The 20,253-nt window shown below is 45.1% G+C and overlaps 1 protein-coding gene across 1 annotated transcript in view; it reads right to left on the bottom strand.

Annotated features, from left to right (window-relative positions):
- The window catches only part of URI1 (URI1 prefoldin like chaperone), a 150,837-nt gene that overhangs the window by 117,802 nt on the left and 12,782 nt on the right, over positions 1-20,253 (bottom strand). The window contains exon 2 of the mRNA XM_089663031.1: positions 2,798-2,832. Coding sequence (XP_089519157.1) covers positions 2,798-2,832 — 35 coding nt within the window. The remainder of the gene's footprint in view (positions 1-2,797; positions 2,833-20,253) is intronic.

Genomic DNA, 20,253 nt, shown 5'->3' with positions numbered 1-20,253 from the left:
TTTGGCCACGCCTAATGTTTTTGCTATCTCTCTGATGGGTTTGTTTTGTTTTTTCAGCCTAATGATGGCTTCACTGATAGTGACAGCTCTTCGGATCTCATCTTGAGAGTTGACAGCAACAGATTCCAAATGCAAATAGCACACTTGAAATGAACTCTGGACCTTTTATCTGCTCATTGTAATTGGGATAATGAGGGAATAACACACACCTGGCCATGGAACAGCTGAGAAGCCAATTGTCCCATTACTTTTGGTCCCTTAACAAGTGGGAGGCACATATGCAAACTGTTGTAATTCCTACACCGTTCACCTGATTTGGATGTAAATACCCTCAAATTAAAGCTGACAGTCTGCAGTTAAAGCACATCTTGTTCGTTTCATTTCAAATCCATTGTGGTGGTGTATAGAGCCAAAAATGTTAGAATTGTGTCGATGTCCCAATATTTATGGACCTGACTGTATATACACACACATACACAGACAAATGTTTTGCCTTGCATTTTTTTTAAACTGAAGTGAGGGTTCACATTTAACCATTAACCACTCTTGCCAAAATGATAAACAGAAAAAATGAACAAAAATGTAAAAGTTGTACTTAAAATACACTTCAAATCTGCCTTCCATAGCACAAAAAAATGATTTTTCTGAGCATGTACTAAGCCCAGAGATTGCAGTCCAGACATCATAAAAAAGAGAGAATCTAGAAGTGATCCTAACATTAAAGATGACATCAGGCCTCAGGTGAAGACACCGATATCTACACCAAATAGCAGCAATTCATATATGTGAATTCCACTGACAGATCTTCTGATGCGTGTTTAAATAAAATATAATTAAAATGAGGCGGATTAAAGATTCATGAACACAAAAGGTTTCTCTGGCTAGCGGCACAAGGTCCTCCATTACAAATAATCTGCGCTGAAGAATTAGGACTTTATTTTTTGTATATTTCAAGTGTTTCGGTTGCATTTGGTGGATGTTATTATCAACTTTTGAAAGAATAAGTTTCTTGTTTACATGTGAAAATATTATACTAATAATTCATATCTACCAACTGTCACCAGCAGGTGGGCAAGGCTCATGAGAAAAGTTCCAATGATTACGGCTTAGTCTGCCGGCGATCTCTGGTCTAAACAAAGTATACAATGCTACTCGTTCCTCAATCAACCGGCGAGGCTGGGAGCCGGTCAGTGAATACATCACAAAGTTATCTGAAGGTGAAAGCTTTTTTATTGTTTTTTTCTTTTTTTACAGTGGAGAAGGGTCAGCAACTTGTCAATTGCAGCCATGTGACAAGGAGACTGCAACCCCGCCGTACGCCAATGTGAATGAAGAGCTGAGGAAAGTCCTAGGCTCCTCCTCAGGTCTGATGTGATATAACACAATGAGGGCGACTTCAGCTTAGGAGCTGTTTGTATTGGAAAGGGGATATTTTTGCTTGTGAAAGGAGATATATGTTACACACTACTGACCTCTGCACTTTGCATTACATACTACTGAGCCCTGCACTTTGCATTACATACTACTGAGCCCTGCACTTTGCATTACATACTACTGAGCCCTGCACTTTGCATGACATACCACTGACCCCTGCACTTTACATTACATGCTACTGATCCCTGCACTGTGCATCACATACTACTGACCCCTGCACTTTGCATTACATGTTACTGATCCCTGCACTATGCATTACATACCACTGACCCCTGCACTATGCATTACATACTACTGACCCCTGCACTGTGCATTACAATACTACGGACCTCTGTGCCATGGATTACATAATACTGACCTCTCAACTATACATTACGCACTATTGGCCCTGCATGGTGCATTACACTGCACTACTTACAACGCACCCCTGCACTCTGCGTTACTAAATTCTACCACCTGCACTCTGCATTGCATACTACTGACCTCTCAACTATGCTTTACTTACTACTAACCCCTGCACTCTGCATTACATAGAAGTCTGAATTCTGCACTGCTTACCATTCACCCCTGCACTCTGCATTACATTCTTCTGACCTCTGAACTCTGCATTTCAATTGACCCCTGCACCTCGTGTTACTTACCATTGGCCCACTCTGCATTCTTACACCTGACCCCCACAACTCTCATTACTTACTGACCCCTGCACAGTGTATTACTACTTACATCTGCACCTTGCATTACTTACTACTGACCCTTGCAATCAGCCTTACTGTCTACTGACCCCTCAACTATGCCATACATACTACTGACCCTTGTAATCAGCCTGTCTACTGACCCATCAACTATGCCATACATACTACTGACCCTTGTAATCAGCCTGTCTACTGACCCCTCAACTATGCCATACATACTACTGACCCTTGTAATCAGCCTGTCTACTGACCCCTCAACTATGCCGTACATCCTACTGACCTCTAATGTTACATACTCCTGACCCCTGCACTTTAAAATTACATACTCCTGACCCCTGCACTTAGTGACCCTACTTTGGTTGTTTTGCTGTGCTTAACCCCATTGGTGAGAGTCATTCCTTCACGTGTCCTGGTGACCTGACCGTTACCAAGAAACAAAGCGATGAAAAATCCAGAGTTTTTGAGTTGTTACCAGAACAAGGGAAGAAGCCGGCGGGAGTGGAGGGTCGGACAAGTAAAAGCTCTACACCCAGATCCCCCGGACATGACCGAACCGATAACGCTTGTAGCGCAGGCACCGCCCCCACCGCAAGGCGGGACTTTTACTTTTCCCAGACGTTCATCTTTCAGCAAAACGAGAGAAATGTTTGTATTGGTGACATCACACTTACCAGTGCTGGATTTTGTCCTGGCAGCCGCTGACCACCTGTCATAAAAAACAGAGAGGGGTTCGTGAGACATCACTACAGACTATGGCGGGGTGTCAGGTACAAGTTCACAAGAAGTTTAAGTTGCAGCCAAACATTTTTTTTGTCACTAGAAAGGCGATAAAAACACTTATTTTCAACCATAGGAGACTTTAGGATCGATTTACTAAAACTGGAGAGTGCAAAATCTGGTGCAAATCTGCATAGAGACCAATCAGCTTCCAGCTTTTAGTGCCCGGTCACAGCTGTGCGATTTGCAAATTGAAATCTAATGAATGTGAATGTCAGCGTCCTAACATGTTCGATTTGCTGCAGCGTGATTTCTAAATTGGCTCTTGCATTACTTTTCTGCAATTTTGTTGCGATTTCACATTCATAGAATATCAAAGGAAATCGCATTGAAAATCGCAAGAAATCGTTAAAAATCTTTGCAAGTAACAAAACCTTCAGAAATTGCACCTGAAATCGCGATCAAATCGCACACAGATCAAAGCGGTGTGATTGGTGACTTAGCTCATGTTCACACTGATGCGGTGCGGTAAATCCATGTGATTCGCACAGGAACCGCACTGCATTCCTGTGCCAATCACATGCGGTTTCTATGCGGTGCGATTGGAGCCGTACATTTTGTATGGCTCGATTCGCACCGCACCCAAAACGCGCAAGACCCTTTTTTGGTCCGCATTAGATTCGGATCGCACGGTTATTCACACCTATGCGATCCGATTCTGCGCATTGCACTGTGTTTTGCGGATCAATTTTGGGGTGTGGTTAACTTAACATACACACCCGCATCGGTTCGCATGGACGGGGTGCGATTTTGAATTTGCATTGAAAACGCTGAGAATTCCGCACCGCGTCAGTGTGAACCAAGACACAATGTGAGCGGCGCTTGATTAAACAAGCTGAAGTTAGAAGCTGATTGGCTGCCGTGCACAACTGCTCCAGATTCTGAGTGCTCCAGTTTTAGTAAATCTCCCTCTTTAGCGCACAACAAAGCCACTCCCATTCCAGACTGACAGCCTCTGTACCCCAAATCGCTCCTCTCTGTAATGGAGGACACCTTTAGAAGCACCAAAAACAGAAACACAACAATTTCAGATCTATTAACCACTTCTTACCTGTTAACCTTTCCTCTGCAGCTAGCATCTGCTTAACCAATTCTCGTCCGGCCCATGTATAGAAACGGCGCCCGAATTTTCAGCCTGTGCGCACTCCCTGGGAGCGCGTGGCACCACGATCGCTGTACGGGACCTCTGTACGAGGTCCCGATCATGTGATCACTGATTGGCCAATCAGTGATCACATGAATAGTAGTAAGCAAGATGTCACTTCTGACATCATTGCTTACTACGTGTGAAATCTGTGAATGATCACAGAGATCACATGGTACAGGGCCATTCACAACAGCCTTGTACCATGTGACAAGCTGTGACCAATCACAGCTCACACAGTAGTTCTCAATGGCTGCAAGAATGCAGCCAGAGAGGAGAAATGATTGCTTTTACAGCTTTTATGGGTGTAAAGGCAATCGGTGTTAAAAAAAAAAAAAAAAATCTTCATCACCCCCCACAAGTAGTACAGTGTCACTATGTACAGCTAGGGTAACAGTATGTAAAAAAAAAAAAATGTAAAAAAACTAAATAAAAATGTAAAAAAAAATAGAAAAATATTAATATATAATAACTGAATACATTTTGGCCAAGATTTATGAAGAGAGTATTTATTTGCAAAATTTTATAAGAAAAACACTTGTTTTTCCAAATTTTTGGATTTTTTTATATAGCAAAAAAATAAAAATCCCAGCGGTGAATAAATACCACCAAAATAAAGCTGTATCTGTCTCAAAAAAATGCTAAAAAATTCATATGGGTACAGTGTTGCATGACCGCACAATTGTCATTCAAAGTGTGATAGCGCTGAAAGCTGAAAATTGTCCTGGACTGGAAGGGGGTGGGGGAAAGTGTCCGGACTGGAAGGGGGTGGGGGAAAGTGTCCGGACTGGAAGGGGGTGGGGGAAAGTGTCCGGACTGGAAGGGGGTGGGGGAAAGTGTCCAGACTGGAAGGGGGTGGGGGAAAGTGTCCGGACTGGAAGGGGGTGGGGGAAAGTGTCCGGACTGGAAGGGGGTGGGGGAAAGTGTCCGGACTGGAAGGGGGTGGGGGAAAGTGTCCGGACTGGAAGGGGGTGGGGGAAAGTGTCCGGACTGGAAGGGGGGAAAGTGTCCGGACTGGAAGGGGGTGGGGGAAAGTGTCCGGACTGGAAGGGGGGAAAGTGTCCGGACTGGAAGGGGGTGGGTGAAAGTGTCCGGACTGGAAGGGGGTGGGTGAAAGTGTCCGGACTGGAAGGGGGGGGGGAGTGTCCGGACTGGAAGGGAGGGAAAGTGTCCGGACTGGAAGGGGGGGGAAAGTGTCTGGACTGGAAGGGGGGGAAGTGTCCGGACATGAAGGGGTTAAACCAGCGACACCTTTGATATACCGCCACCGTTTTCCAGACATTATTTCTTTACACGGCTTTTGAACTGCCTCCTGACACGCCTGAACCCGAAATGTCAGCTGTGCCCGATACACAAGAAGTACGATCCCCGCGGGCTGCCGGCTTCGAGGAAAACTACAATAGTGTCTCTTCAGTCTTACCTAAAGTGGTACTAAACACAAAAAGCAAACATTTCTTACATTGCAGCTTGCCAAATGTTAGGTGTGGTGTCTGCATTAGTTTTCTTTTTGAGGCTTTTTTTCTATTTTCATCTGGTGATTCAGCCAGTAAATCTGTTTTTCGCAACACAAACTCTCCAGCAGAATGTATCAGTTTACATGGATCAGACAAGCCACTTAACGTGTTAGTAAACCCACAGCAGTACAATCAGTCTGTATATGCAGTAAAGCATGCTGGTTATACTCACTGTGGAACCTAAGGGGTTAATCCTCTGCATTGTGTAAACAGGATGTATTGATCCTGTCTTTTCTGATCCTCCCCTTCTTCTACTGTCCCCAGTCTATCTGCTGATAGTACAAAGCCTTGGGGGCAAGCTGCACATGCTCAGTTTGGTGTGTATTGCTAGAGTTTTCTTTTTCTTGGGAGAGTGCATGTGATCAGCACAGAGACAATCAGCGCAGTCCAGACAGAGGGTCAGGGGTTATGCAGCCTCATAGGAATGAAGACTCCTCCTACAAGCTTTAACCAGTGCTCTGTTGGACACTGACAGAAGTCACAAGACTGCTATATACTGCTTATGAGAAAAGGGATTTAGCAGTTTATAATTACTGGAATAATTGCATTTCCATGTTGTGTGTACTGTGGGAGACCAGATATAGTGAATGCAGGTTTCGGGGAGACCAGATATAGTGAATGCAGGTTTTGGGGAGACCGGATATAGTGAATGCAGGATTCGGGGAGACCGGATATAGTGAATGCGGGGTTCGGGGAGAGCGGATATAGTGAATGCGGGGTTCGGGGAGAGCGGATATAGTGAATGCGGGGTTCGGGGAGACCGGATATAGTGAATGCAGGGTCCGGGGAGACCAGATATAGTGAATGCAGGGTTCGGGGAGACCGGATATAGTGAATGCGGGGTTCGGGGAGAGCGGATATAGTGAATGCAGGATTCGGGGAGACCGGATATAGTGAATGCGGGGTTCGGGGAGAGCGGATATAGTGAATGCAGGGTCCGGGGAGAGCAGATATAGTGAATGCGGGGTCCGGGGAGAGCAGATATAGTGAATGTGGGGTCCGGGGAGAGCAGATACAGTGAATGTGGGGTCCGGGGAAAGCAGATATAGTGAATGCGGGGTCCGGGGAAAGCAGATATAGTGAATGCGGGGTCCGGGGACAGCAGATATAGTGAATGCAGGGTCCAGGGAGAGCGGATATAGTGAATGCAGGGTCCGGGGAGAGCGGATATAGTGAATGCAGGGTATGGGGAGAGCGGATATAGTGAATGCAGGGTCCGGGGAGAGTGGATATAGTGAATGCAGGGTCCGGGGAGACCGGATATAGTGAATGCAGGGTCCGGGGAGACCGGATATAGTGAATGCAGGGTCCGGGGAGACCGGATATAGTGAATGCAGGGTCCGGGGAGACCGGATATAGTGAATGCAGGGTCCGGGGAGACCGGATATAGTGAATGCAGGGTCCGGGGAGAGCAGATATAGTGAATGCGGGGTCCGGGGAGACCGGATATAGTGAATGCAGGGTCCGGGGAGAGCAGATATAGTGAATGCAGGGTCCAGGGAGAGCGGATATAGTGAATGCAGGGTCCGGGGAGAGCGGATATAGTGAATGCGGGGTCCGGGGAGACCAGATATAGTGAATGCAGGGTCCGGGGAGAGCAGATATAGTGAATGCAGGGTCCAGGGAGAGCGGATATAGTGAATGCAGGGTCCGGGGAGAGCGGATATAGTGAATGCAGGGTCCGGGGAGAGCGGATATAGTGAATGCAGGGTCCGGGGAGAGCGGATATAGTGAATGCAGGGTCCGGGGAGAGCGGATATAGTGAATGCAGGGTTTAGTCCTCCGAGAACTTTTTGAACAACCGACCTGCCAAGTTCCTTCAAAAACTGTGTGCAAGTCTACCTAGAAAAATCAATGCCAGTTTGAAGGCAAAGTGAGTTCACACCAAATATGGATTTGATTTCTCTTACTCTTTACCTTCCATTTTGTTAATGAAAAAAAAAATAATCCTTTCATAGTTACATAGTTAGTCTGGCTGAAAAAAAGACAAAAAAGTCCATCCAGTTCAACCATTAAAAAAAAAAAAAAATAAAGTTATAATCCTACACCCACAGTTGGTCCAGAGGAAGGCAAAAAAACACAGCAAAGCACGATCCAATTTGCTCCTGCAGGGGAAAAAATTCCTTCCTGATCCCCCGAGAGGCGATCGGATATTTCCGGGATCAACCGATTCTTAAATTCCTCATTTATAGCATTATTTTACAACTGCCTAAAACTTTTGCACAGTACTGTATATATAATACACACACACAGTATATATGACAGAACTGTTCCATAGAAAACAAATTCTGGGTCATTATACACGTGACAACATAAAAAGACACTTCATTTTTCTGGGGGGGGGTGGGGTTGGGGGGGGCTTGGAGTTCCCTTTAAAGGCAGTTCATAAAACCGGGAAGTTTTGTTGAGACGGGAGATGATAGCGGGAGAGTGCAGCCACACTTGCTGGCAATACTTGCAGAACGCGGATAATGTATTTTTTATGATCTAGTAAATAAGGGCAGCTGAAGTAAAACATCATAAAAGGTTAACTCTGTTATTAAAAAACAAAAATAAAAGGGAATTCCATAAATATTAACAACAGCCGACCTATTAGAGTGACATACGGCCTAATTATCTCTTTACAGAGGACATTTCAGATAAACACTTCCAAACAAATGAACATAATATTTGCAGCAAAGTGAAATGGGATCGCGCGCTGCAGACGTACGAGGGGGCGGCTCGGGTGGGTTCAGTTTAACTCGCGGTGAGCCGAAAGGCAACGCAAAAAAAGTGTTCAGAAATCAGAGTTGCAGCCGGGCAAAAACTAAGGCAAGTCTTGCATCACGTCCTCTGGGTAGCATCATCACCCCAACATAACCACCTAACCTCCTACAGCAACATACAAACCTAAGGAGATAAAGGGTTCAAGATGATTTAAAGGGCTCATTCCCACGAGTGTTACTATTTCACAAGAAAAAAATGCAGCAACTTGCAAGAACCATCCAGTAGTACAGGATACATGGGCTCTATTGGCTGCCATCAGCCAACATCATCAACAATGTGTAGATTACACACTATTGATAGGCGAGGCTGCTTGGTGTCCTAGGTTGCTAGGACGCAGGCAGCCCCTGCTACCTAGCGTTTTAGGTTGCTAAGACGCAGGCAGTCCCTGCCTAATGGTGTCCTAAGTTGTTAGGATGCAGGCAGCCCCTGCCGCCTGGGGTCCTAGGTGGCAGGTAGCCCCTGCCGCCTGGGGCCCTAGTTTGCTAGGACGCAGGCAGCCCCTGCCGCCCGGGGGTCCTAGGTTGCTAGAACGCAGGCAGCCCCTGCCGCCCGGGGTCCTTGAGATGCTGGGACGCAGCCAGCCCCCGCCGCCCGGGGGTCCTAGGTTGCTATGATGCAGGCAGCCCCCGCCGCCCGGGGTCCTAGGTTGCTATGATGCAGGCAGCCCCTGCCGCCCGGGGTCCTAGGTTGCTGGGACGCAGGCAGCCCCTGCCGCCCGGTGTCATAGGTTGCTGGGACGCAGGCAGCCCCTGCCACCCGGTGTCCTAGGTTGCTGAGACGCAGGCAGCCCCTGCCGCCTGGTGTCCTAGGTTGCTGGGACGCAGGCAGCCCCTGCCGCCTGGGGCCCTAGGTTGCTGGGACGCAGGCAGCCCCTGCCGCCTGGGGCCCTAGGTTGCTGGGACGCAGGCAGCCCCTGCTGCCTGGGGTCCTAGGTTGCTAGGACGCAGGCAGCCCCTGCCGCCTAGTGATTTAGGTTCTCAGGAAGCTGGCAGCCCTTGCCCCCTGGTGTTCTAGGTTTCTCAGACACAGGCAGCCCCTGCCACCCTGTATCCTAAATTACTACTACTACTTACTGAAGCTAAACTCCAGACAAACATAAAAGACACACATTAATGCACCTCTGTACTCATTCTCAAAGAACACGCTGATAGGAGGAGAGAGCAGAGCAAGTGTCCAAACAGCAAGTTGGGGACGAAGAGGGGATACCCCTTCATTCCTAACAGTAAGCAGCATGATTGCCTTGACTTGGCTGTGCGACAGGGTTGTGAATACTTCAGGACTGGACAGACATGCAAATACTTTGGCAGGTTAAACAGCACCGATATATGAAGTTCAGCAGAGCTCCAACTGGGAGAGGGAGGGGAAGAACAAAGAGCCAATCAGTTGTGTGGCAGTGCTCATGTACTAACAAGGAACAGGTTGATAGGAGGACAGACCAGACCCTGTACATCAGAGCTCGGAAAAGGAGAGGGAGAAGGAAAAAGGAGCATAAGGTCCCAGCTGCAGTGCTCATATGCTAACAAGGGACATGCTGATAGGAGGAGGGCGCAGACCCTGTACAACAGAGCTCAGAGGGAAAGGGAAAAGCAGCACAAGAAGTCACTCAGTTGTGCTGCAGTAGTCATGGGCTTGCAAGGGACATGCGGATAGGAGTAGAGAGCAGAGAGATGAACTCATCAGTCTGTTCCATATCCTTTCATTGGCTGGGGGAGGGACAAGACTTAGAAGTATTACTTAACTATAACAGATTTAAATCAGACAAATATACCAAATCTACCAGACAGGGCTGTGTTATGTGGCAGAGCTGTGTAAATCTCAGGACCGGATGGTCAGAAATTCAAAACCTTTAGCAGCTAAAGCAGCTCCCCTCTCTGCATGTCATATGTGTGTTCAGCCATCTGCCTGTACTTCAGCTTTAAGGACGGCAAACTTCACACTCTATTAGAAGAAAAAAAAAAATGAAGTCAGTTGTTCGGGGTAAAGAAGAACGCTCCCATATGTGACAAAGGATGCAGCCCCACGCGCCCGCAATAAATTTGCATTGATCTTTAAAGCTGCCATTTGACTCCGGCAGAAAACGATGCTCCAGTGCCCATTTCAAGTCAGATGAAGAAGATTTACGGGCGCCTGGCACAACATCTGCCGACACATTTGTACTTGCATCCAAAAAGGTACACAATGCTTCCCCGGCTAAACAAACAGTCTCCCGCTTCCTCAAGTCGAGCGATTGAATAAATTCCAGGAGTCTGCGGGAGGGGCGGGCGAGGCCGCAAAAGTCAACCTCTATCAGCCTGATTACCAGTCTCCCCACCCGTGAAATACGGCCCTACTCCACGGAGGGGAGATGTGAACACAACCTTGAAAGGAAAAGGCTGGAACAGTTACCTGCGCCGGATGCAGAATGAATCCATCATGTCACCCCGGCCTGCCGATCGATTCCTCCTACCATCTACTGATAAGCGGGTCGTATGTTGTAAATTTTTTGTGGGAGCGTACAAAACGTACAATGGCTGAATGGTTAGCACTTCCGCCTGGCAGTACTGGGGTCGCTGGTTTGAATCCCAACCATGGCACCACCTGCCTGGAGTTTGGATGTTCTCCCTGTGACTGTGTGGGTTTCCACACAGTACTCCAGTTTCCTCCCACACTCCAAAAACATGCTGGTAGGTTAATTGGCTCCTGTCTAAATTGTCCCTAGTATATGTATGTGAGTTAGGGACCTTAGATTGTACGCCCCTTGAGGGTTATGCAGGCCATAGACGGGTCGAAAACCAGCGGTTTAAAAAAAAAAAAAAAAACGAAAAAAAATCGGTCGTTCAATAGGCCGACGTTACCACCAATGGTAAAAAAAAAAGCGGCCAATTTTCGTCCCGTCTACCGCCGGCATTTTTACTTCTGTCCCTTGCAGAGAGCTCCACTATTATATTTTACATGAAAAAGTCTTGCGGTTGCAACAATGTATCCATTTGTATCCATTTCGGATACAGATGTTTTTATTCAGATACAAATAGATACATTGTTGCAACCGCAACTTTTTCATCTAAAATATAGTAGCGGACTGGAATTCTTCTTTTTACTTATTCTTCTTCTACTTCTTTTTCTTATTCTACTTTTTTTTCTTCTTGCAGGTCACGGCTCATGCGCAAATTTTTTATCGGTAAAACGATCGGCCAATTTGCCCATCATTGCCGGGAAAATCGTCAAAATCGGCTGATTTTTTTCCAACTTTACCGATAAAAAAAATGTGCCAAAACCCCGAAAAATGGCCGACCAATTAACCCACTAACGGTGCGAAAATCGTCCGATTTTTTTTCGGACGAAAAAAATCGGACGATTTTCGACCCGTCTATGGCCTGCATAAGCCATAATCATTTTCACTTTTCTGATGACACTTGCCCACCTGCTGGTGACAGTTGGTAGATATGAATTATTAGTATAATATTTACCCGTCTATGGCCTGCATTAGGGACTGACCTGAATGTACTATATATATATATATCCTCCCACGCCCGATTGCAGGACTTCTCTAGGACTTCCCCCATCCTCTGGAATTCCCTACCCCAATCCATTAGACTGTCACCTACCCTCCTCACCTTCAGGTGCACCCTCAAAACCCTCCTCTTCGGGAAGCCTACCCCAACCTCACCTAACAACTAACCTCCTCCACTCCATCCCCCACAGCCATCTCCTGCCTCCTAGATTGTAAGCTCGAAAGAGCAGGGCCCTCGAACCCCTCCTGTATTGTATTGTTACTGTCTTGTCTCATGTTCTGTCCCCCTCGCTACTGTACAGCGCTGAGCAAACCCTTTGGCGCTATATAAATACTGTATAATAATAATATATATATGTAAAGCGCTGCATAAATTGATGGCGTTATAGAAGTACCTGAAATAAAGTGCGTGCGTCTGCGTCCAATCTGTGAACAGCAGCATTTAATTTTTTACTTATTTCCTTGGCGCATGTTTGATTTTATATATATATATATATATATATATATATATATATATATATATATATATATAGATATACAGATATACACACACATACATATACAGTTTATTTCTGCTTTACAGAAGACACTTTGGCTCCCCCCACATTTGGCACTCTCATTGGTTTGACTGGATTTCTCAAACTTGGCTTGTCCAGGATCTTTCCCCCTGATTTTGGTGAAGAGCGCTAGAACACAAATGATCAGGCTCAAGGAATGACTAATTTTTTTTTCTCCCTCTGAAAGTTTGCATCTTGCGCCTCGTATTCTACCTCTTTTTTAGGAATCCGACACTCCCGGAAGTGTCGGATGAAGAGGATTCTCCAGGGACCTTGATGGCAGTGAGGATCGGTGACACTGGCGGTGGAACAGAGGAATAGGACATACAGTTGCAAGAAAAAGTATGTGAACCCCTTGGGATTACGTGGAGTTTTGCATGAATTGGGCATAAAATGTGCTCTGAACGTCATCTAAGTCACAACAATAGAAGAACACAGTCTGCTGAACATAATACTACACAAACATTAGATGTTGCCATGGTTTAATTGCACATAACATGTAAACATTCACAGTGCAGGGAGGAAAAAGTATGTGAACCTTTGGACTTAATAACTGGTTGACCCTCCTTTGGCAGCAATAACCTCAACCAAACATTTCCTGTAGTTGCAGATCAGACCTGCACAACGATCTGGAGTAATTTTGGACCACTCCTCTTCACAAAACTGTTTCAGTGTAGCAATATTCTTGGGATGTCTGATGTGAATCGCTCTCTTAAGGTCATGCCACAGCATTTCAATTGGGTTGAGGTCAGGATTCTGACTGGGCCACTCCAGAAGGCGTATTCTGTGCTGTTGCAGCCATTGTTTTGTTGAATTACTTGAATGCTTTGGGTCATTGTCCTGTTGCATCACCCATCCTCTGCAGAGCTTCAGTTGGCGGACAGACGTTTTCCTGCAAAATGTCTTGATACACTCTGGAATTAATTTTCCCATCAATGACAACAATCCGTCTAGGCCCTGAGGCAGCAAAGCAGCCCCAAACCATGATGCTCCCTCCGCCATGTTTCACAGTGGGGATGAGGTTTTGATGTTGGTGTGCTGTGCCTTTTTTTCTCAACACATAGTGTTGTGTGTTCTTCCCAAACAACTCAATCTTGGTTTCATCTGTCCACAGTATATTTTGCCAGTAGTGCTGTGGAACATCCAGGTGCTCTTTGCAAACTTCAAACGTGCTGCAATATTCTTTTTGGACAGCAATGGCTTCCTCCGTGGTGTCCTCCCATGTACTCCATTCTTGTTTAATGTTTTCCTTATTGTAGATGTGTCAACAAAAATGTTAGCATGTGCCAGAGATTTCTGTAGGTCTTTAGCTGACACTCTGGGATTCTTCTTTACCTCATACAGCATTCTGCGCTGTGCTCTTGCAGTCATTTTTACAGGACGACCACACCTAGAGAGAGTAGCAACAGTGCTAAACTTTCTCCATTTGTAGACAGTCTGTCTTACCGTGGACACATGAACATCAAGGCTTTTGGAGATACTTTTGTAACCCTTTCCAGCTTCATGCAAGTCAACAATTCTTGATCGTAGGTCTTCTGAGAGCTCTTTTCTGCGAGGCATGGTTCACATCAGACAGTGCTTCTTGAAACCAGTAAACCCAAAACAGGTGTGTGTTTTTTAAGGGCAGGACAGCTGTCAGCAACACATCCAATATCATCACACTGATTGGAGTCAAGGTTGGCTCACTCCTGGCTCCAATTAGCTCTGGGAGAAGTCATTAAGCTAGGGCCTCACATACTTTTTCCTCCCTGCACTGTGAATGTTTACATGTTATGTGCAATTAAACCATGGCAACATCTAATGTTTGTGTAGTATTATGTTCAGCAGACTGTGTTCTTCTATTGTTGTGACTTAGATGACGTTCAGAGCACATTTTATGCCCAATTCATGCAAAACTCCACGTAATCCCAAGGGGTTCACATACTTTTTCTTGCAACTGTACAAAGGGGGAACCTTTTCTACTTTTCTATTCTGGTAACAGGGTCTCTTTAACGCCCTGCGAATAATCTGTGCGTGAAGATTACATGGGCAGCTTAGCGGCTCAGCACAGACATCGCCCGCTATTCTTCCATGAACACATGCATACATGGCACATGCACACGGTAATAAACGTTAGCCCGCTCATGCGTGCAGCCGGCGGAGGCGAGAGCAGCACATTCATTAACCTCAACATGATAATCCTTTTCACCGCTGCATATTAACTAGTTACATATTCATAATCATTTACATTATTTAAAGGGCCGTCTATGAGATCTGTGAGACTGTATCCATTAACGGCGGTGATAAAGGTTACAGAAGATATTTTACTTAATGTTTCCAAGAAGCTACTTTAATTAGCAAATATGCAAATGAAGCGTATTTTTTTTGACAGATAGGGCCAATGCCACCGCTTCATATGTTCCTTCTGCAAGCCGCACTGACGCAAGTAAAACACAGATTGAATCTTTGGGGCCCCGGCTGCGCCGGCTGCTTTTATGAAAGCGACCGCTTGCCATGTCATTCTAGTCACCACTCTTCTATCATGCCGGAGCTCGGCAGATCTTTGGCTCAAGGATCTCTAGAGCTTTCCAAAACTCTGGGCTTAACCACTGGATCGCGGGGCTGCGCGCTCCCAGGGAGTACGCACAAGCAAGGAGCGGGGAGGACGTTTATAAATGGCCACCCGCCCCTGCACTGCTCCCGTCCGGTTGTTTATATACATAGGCCAGACAGGAGCAGTGCAGGGGCGGGTGGCCGTTTATAAACATCCTCCCCTCTCCTTGCTTGTGCGTACTCCCTGGGAGCGCGCAGCACCGCGATCAGGTGCCCGCTGTGTCCTCCACCGATCGTTGTACGGGACCTCTGAGTAAGGTCCCGATCATGTGATCACTGATTGGTCAGTGATCACATGAAGAGTAGTAAGGAAGATGTCACTTCTGACATCATTGCTTACTACGTGTGAAATCTGTGAATGATCACAGAGATCACATGGTACAGGGCCATTCACAACAGCCTTGTACCATATGAAGAGCTGTGACCAATCACAGCTCACACAGTATTTCTCAATGGCTGCAAGAATGCAGCCAGAGAGAAGGAGAAATGATTGCTTTTACAGCCTTTATGGGTGTAAAAGCAATCAGTGTAAAAAAAAAAAAAAAATCATCATCCCCCACAAGTACTACAGTATCACTATAGTGAAACACTGTACTGCTAGGATGACAGCATGTTTTAAAAAAAAATAATATAAAAAAAAAATAAAAATGTAAAAAAAACATTTTGAAAAATTATTTATACTCACAAGAGAAATAAAATCAAATGGAAAGCATGTCACAAGGGATGCAGTGTGGTCCAAAATCCCCTGAAGGTGGTCTGGTGGGGGGACTGTAGACCTCTGGATAGCTGATGTCTGACGCGTTTCAAGGTTGTAGCTCTTCCTCAGAGCCAAATCAGTTAACATCTGGTTTTTTAAATGGAAGAAAACCCTATTTTTCTTCCGCAAAAAAAAAAAAGAAAAAACGGATGTCAAAGGATGTAAACAGACCAAAAACGGATGTAAACGGGTGAAAAAACTGAAGTAGCCACTACATAGCGTGCTGTTGTGATCTGACTTCCTATTAGCAGGTGTGCCGATATTTTTGGTCATGAATGTAGCTGTGGGACTGTTGCATTGTTGGGCTGCACTGTCATAAAGCCCAACCTGAGCAATGACAGCAGCCAACACTGGACTGCAAGTAGGATGCATAAAATATAAAAAAATTAAATTAAATAAAAAATAAAACTAAAAACAAAGAAACAAAAAAAAAAAGGAAAAAAATAAGGAAAATATGTAAAAAAAAAAAAAATAGTATAAAATATAAAGCAAATATGTAAAACAAATAAAAAAAAGGATAAAAAGAATATATAGAAAAAAAGAAAAAAAAAGGAAAATATGTAAAAGAAACATAGGATAAAAAATAAGGAAAATTTTAAAAGAAAATGTTAAAGGATAAAAATAAGGGATAGATAGATAGATAGATAGATAGATAGATAGATAGATAGATAGATAGATAGATAGATAGATAGATAGATAAAAAAAAGGAAAAAAATGTAAAAGAAAATAGAATAAAAAAGAAAATGTTAATACAAATCATAAAAAGGATAAAAAAGGAAAATATGTAAAAAAAATAGGATGGAAAAAAATAAAGAAAATATGTTAAAACAAATTAAAAAAGGATAAAAATAAGAAATATATAAAAAAAGATTAAAAAAAAAAAAGGAAAATATGTACAAGAAAAATAGGACAAAAATAAAGAAAATATGTTCAAATGTTAAAACAAATAAAAATAAGGAAAATATGTTTTAAAAAAAATAAATTATACATTTATATATATATATATATATATATATATATATATATATATATATATACACACTAAAACAAATGCATATATTTAGAGAATAAATAATTTATTATAATTAAATGAATATTCTTGGGAGAGACAAATGCCATTTATTTATGATCCACAGCACTACTACTATTACATTGTTGTCTACTGTTCTATCTGGCACGTCTTCTGACCTATGTTTTTATGTTTTTACCAGACGTGCAACAAGGAACTATAAAAACCAGTTCTAAGTCATTCCATGACGTCGTTCTGCATAAATAAACACAGCAAGCACAAGGTCTGTCTGGCTCATGTACATGGAGTATGCACATGCAGAGGGGGTGTGAATTCCACTGGCCTATAGAAGCCAGACACGGTCCACTGACAGTTCCCCTAAATATCCTCTGGATGGCAGTAGAGTAAACAAACAGCTGGGAGTGTCATGTGACTGATGCAAGTGTGTATAATAAATGATGCAAGCTGCTATTCCTATAGCAAAGTCAAGGGCAAAGCCAGGCCAGCACGGGTGAACAGAGAAGGGGGGGGGGGAGGGGAGGGCTGACGCAAGACCTCGGGGGTCACTCCGGCTGGAGATGAGGTTTTCACAAACCTACATTCAATATTCTAAGTGCAGGAAGTGAAACTTGCCAACACTGCAGAAAGAAAATTGAATAAACAACAAACCCCTCAACCCTTTGTGAACATTATTTCCCAACAAAGACCACTAAAAAAAAAAAAAAAAAAAAAAATGCCAAAAAGTCCTATAGTAACTTTCCCAGCATCAATACATCCCTAACGTGTGTCAGAATACAGCAACAGGATCATTTATTTTCAAAAAGTTCCACTTTGTATCATTAAAACTGTCTCCAGTCCAGTGACTTTGCCTAGGCTGGGATGATGTCATCAGTCTGCTGCAGGCAGGAGGAAACATTTCCTCAGTCCCCCCATCCCCGGTGATCAGACTGTACATTGTAACTTTGTAGCAAGTCACAAGGCGAGGAGTAGCAGCAAGGGGCTGATCTGTGCCAGACATTTGAAACCTGACACTCCTGGAAGTATCAGTTGCCCGTGTTCCCCATCTACAGGGGCTGATTTCTGTCAGACATTTGTGAATACAGCCAAGAAATGCACAGGCACCAGGATTTATCTGGCCGTGTATTTCCTGAACCGGTATCTCAGTCCAGGAAGTAGATGGAGACCCTGAAGGATGCCTAAACAAAGATGGTTCCGTACCCCCACCACAACGGTTTTTAATCTGCTGATGAATTACATAATATCTGGCGATCCCGCCACGAAGGTTGTTGTTCAGGCATTTCCTGATATAGATAGGGTGACTACGGTCTCCTAAATAAACTCCTGTGTTGTCACCCATTCAGTCAAGCCTCCTACAAGTGGAGGTGCTGACACACATTGCCCAAACATGGGTCTCATTGTCACCAGGAAGCCGGCCCAGAGGAATGATGTGCCGCTAATGATGGAATGTGTTCATACAGACAGGAAGTGGCTGAAAGAGACTGGAGGAGAAACACTAAAATGATAACAGGACTTTCTGAAAAAAAAAAAATACATAGCAGTTGTTTACTGCAAACCCAGCTTTTACCAAACGAAAGCTGCGCTCCCACCTTTGTGCTACAGGAGCATGCATGTTAACAGAACGCGTGTGCTGCTGGTTGGGGTGCTGTGGTGCCGTTCATTCTTAAAGTAACACAAAACGATTTCCAGAAGAATAATCCACACACACCTGCTACTCAATGACCCAATGACTCAAGACGGTGACTACATTCCTACATACAGTGGGACCGAGACAGGGTGGCTACGTTCCTACATACAGTGGGACCAAGACAGGGTGACTACATTCCTACATACAGTGGGACCAAGACAGGGTGGCTACGTTCCTACATACAGTGGGACCAAGACAGGGTGACTACATTCCTACATACAGTGGGACCAAGACAGGGTGACTACATTCCTACATACAGTGGGACCAAGACAGGGTGGCTACGTTCCTACATACAGTGGGACCAAGACAGGGTGGCTATGTTCCTACATACAGTGGGACCGAGACAGGGTGGCTACGTTCCTACATACAGTGGGACCAAGACAGGGTGACTACATTCCTACATACAGTGGGACCAAGACAGGGTGGCTACGTTCCTACATACAGTGGGACCAAGACAGGGTGGCTACGTTCCTACATACAGTGGGACCAAGATAGGGTGGCTACATTCCTACATACAGTGGGACCGAGACAGGGTGGCTACGTTCCTACATACAGTGGGACTGAGACAGGGTGGCTACGTTCCTACATACAGTGGGACCGAGACAGGGTGGCTACGTTCCTACATACAGTGGGACTGAGACAGGGTGGCTACGTTCCTACATACAGTGGGACTGAGACAGGGTGGCTACGTTCCTACATACAGTGGGACCGAGACAGGGTGGCTACGTTCCTACATACAGTGGGACCAGGACAGGGTGGCTACGTTCCTACATACAGTGGGACCAAGACAGGGTGGCTACGTTCCTACATACAGTGGGACCAGGACAGGGTGGCTACGTTCCTACATACAGTGGGACCAGGACAGGGTGGCTACGTTCCTACATACAGTGGGACCAGGACAGGGTGGCTACGTTCCTACATACAGTGGGACCAGGACAGGGTGGCTACGTTCCTACATACAGTGGGACCAAAACAGGGTGGCTATGTTCCTACATACAGTGGGACCAAGACAGGGAGGCTATGTTCCTACATACAGTGGGACTGCTTCAGGCACTGGATGTCTGGACTGTGTGCACAGCATTATGAAATCTGAAGACTACCAAAGAATTCTGGGGTGCAATGTAGGGCCCGGTGTCAGAAAGTTGGGTCTCCATCAGAGGTCATGGGTCTTCCAGCAGGACAATGACCCAAAGCTCATGTCAAAAAGCCCCCAGAAACGGTTCAAGACAAAGCGCTGAACTGGCCATCAATGAGTCCAGATCTCAATCCCATAGAGCTCCTGTGGATTGATCTCTCAGCAGTTGGGAAAAGGAACCCTTCCAATCTGAGAGACCTGGAGCCATTGGTGGAAGAAGAGCGATCCAAAATTCCAGTAGAGAGGTGGAAGAAACTCATCGATGGTTACAGGAAGCCATTGATTTCAGTTATTTTTTCCAAGGGGTGTGCTACCAAATATTACATTGAGGGTGCCAATAATTTTGTCCAGTCCATTTTGGGGTTTTGGGTGGAATATGTCAGATTTGGCTTTTTGTTTCTCCACTTTTTTTGTGTCACACCAATACAAACAAAAGAAATTAACATGAGAATGCCGAAACATTTGTAACTGCAATGATTTTCTGGGTGAAGTGGTGCATTATCTGACAAATGCGGGGGGGGGGGGGGGGCAATATTTTTGGCCATGACTGTACTTTTGCTCTCCTGTGACACAGAGTCAGCATACAGCAGGCAATTGCCCCTCGTCAGCTGACATGGCAGTCAATCCAGGATCTTGAAGAATTCAGACAGTATTGTTGGGATTCACTCAGCTGCCTGATTG

Source organism: Staurois parvus, unplaced genomic scaffold (assembly GCF_062004578.1).
Source record: "Staurois parvus isolate SC_StPar_1 unplaced genomic scaffold, SC_StPar_1.0 ptg001614l, whole genome shotgun sequence".
NCBI lineage: Eukaryota > Metazoa > Chordata > Amphibia > Anura > Ranidae > Staurois > Staurois parvus.
The sequence above is the reverse complement of the archived record's forward strand: the minus strand, read 5'-3'. Positions and strand labels throughout refer to the sequence as shown.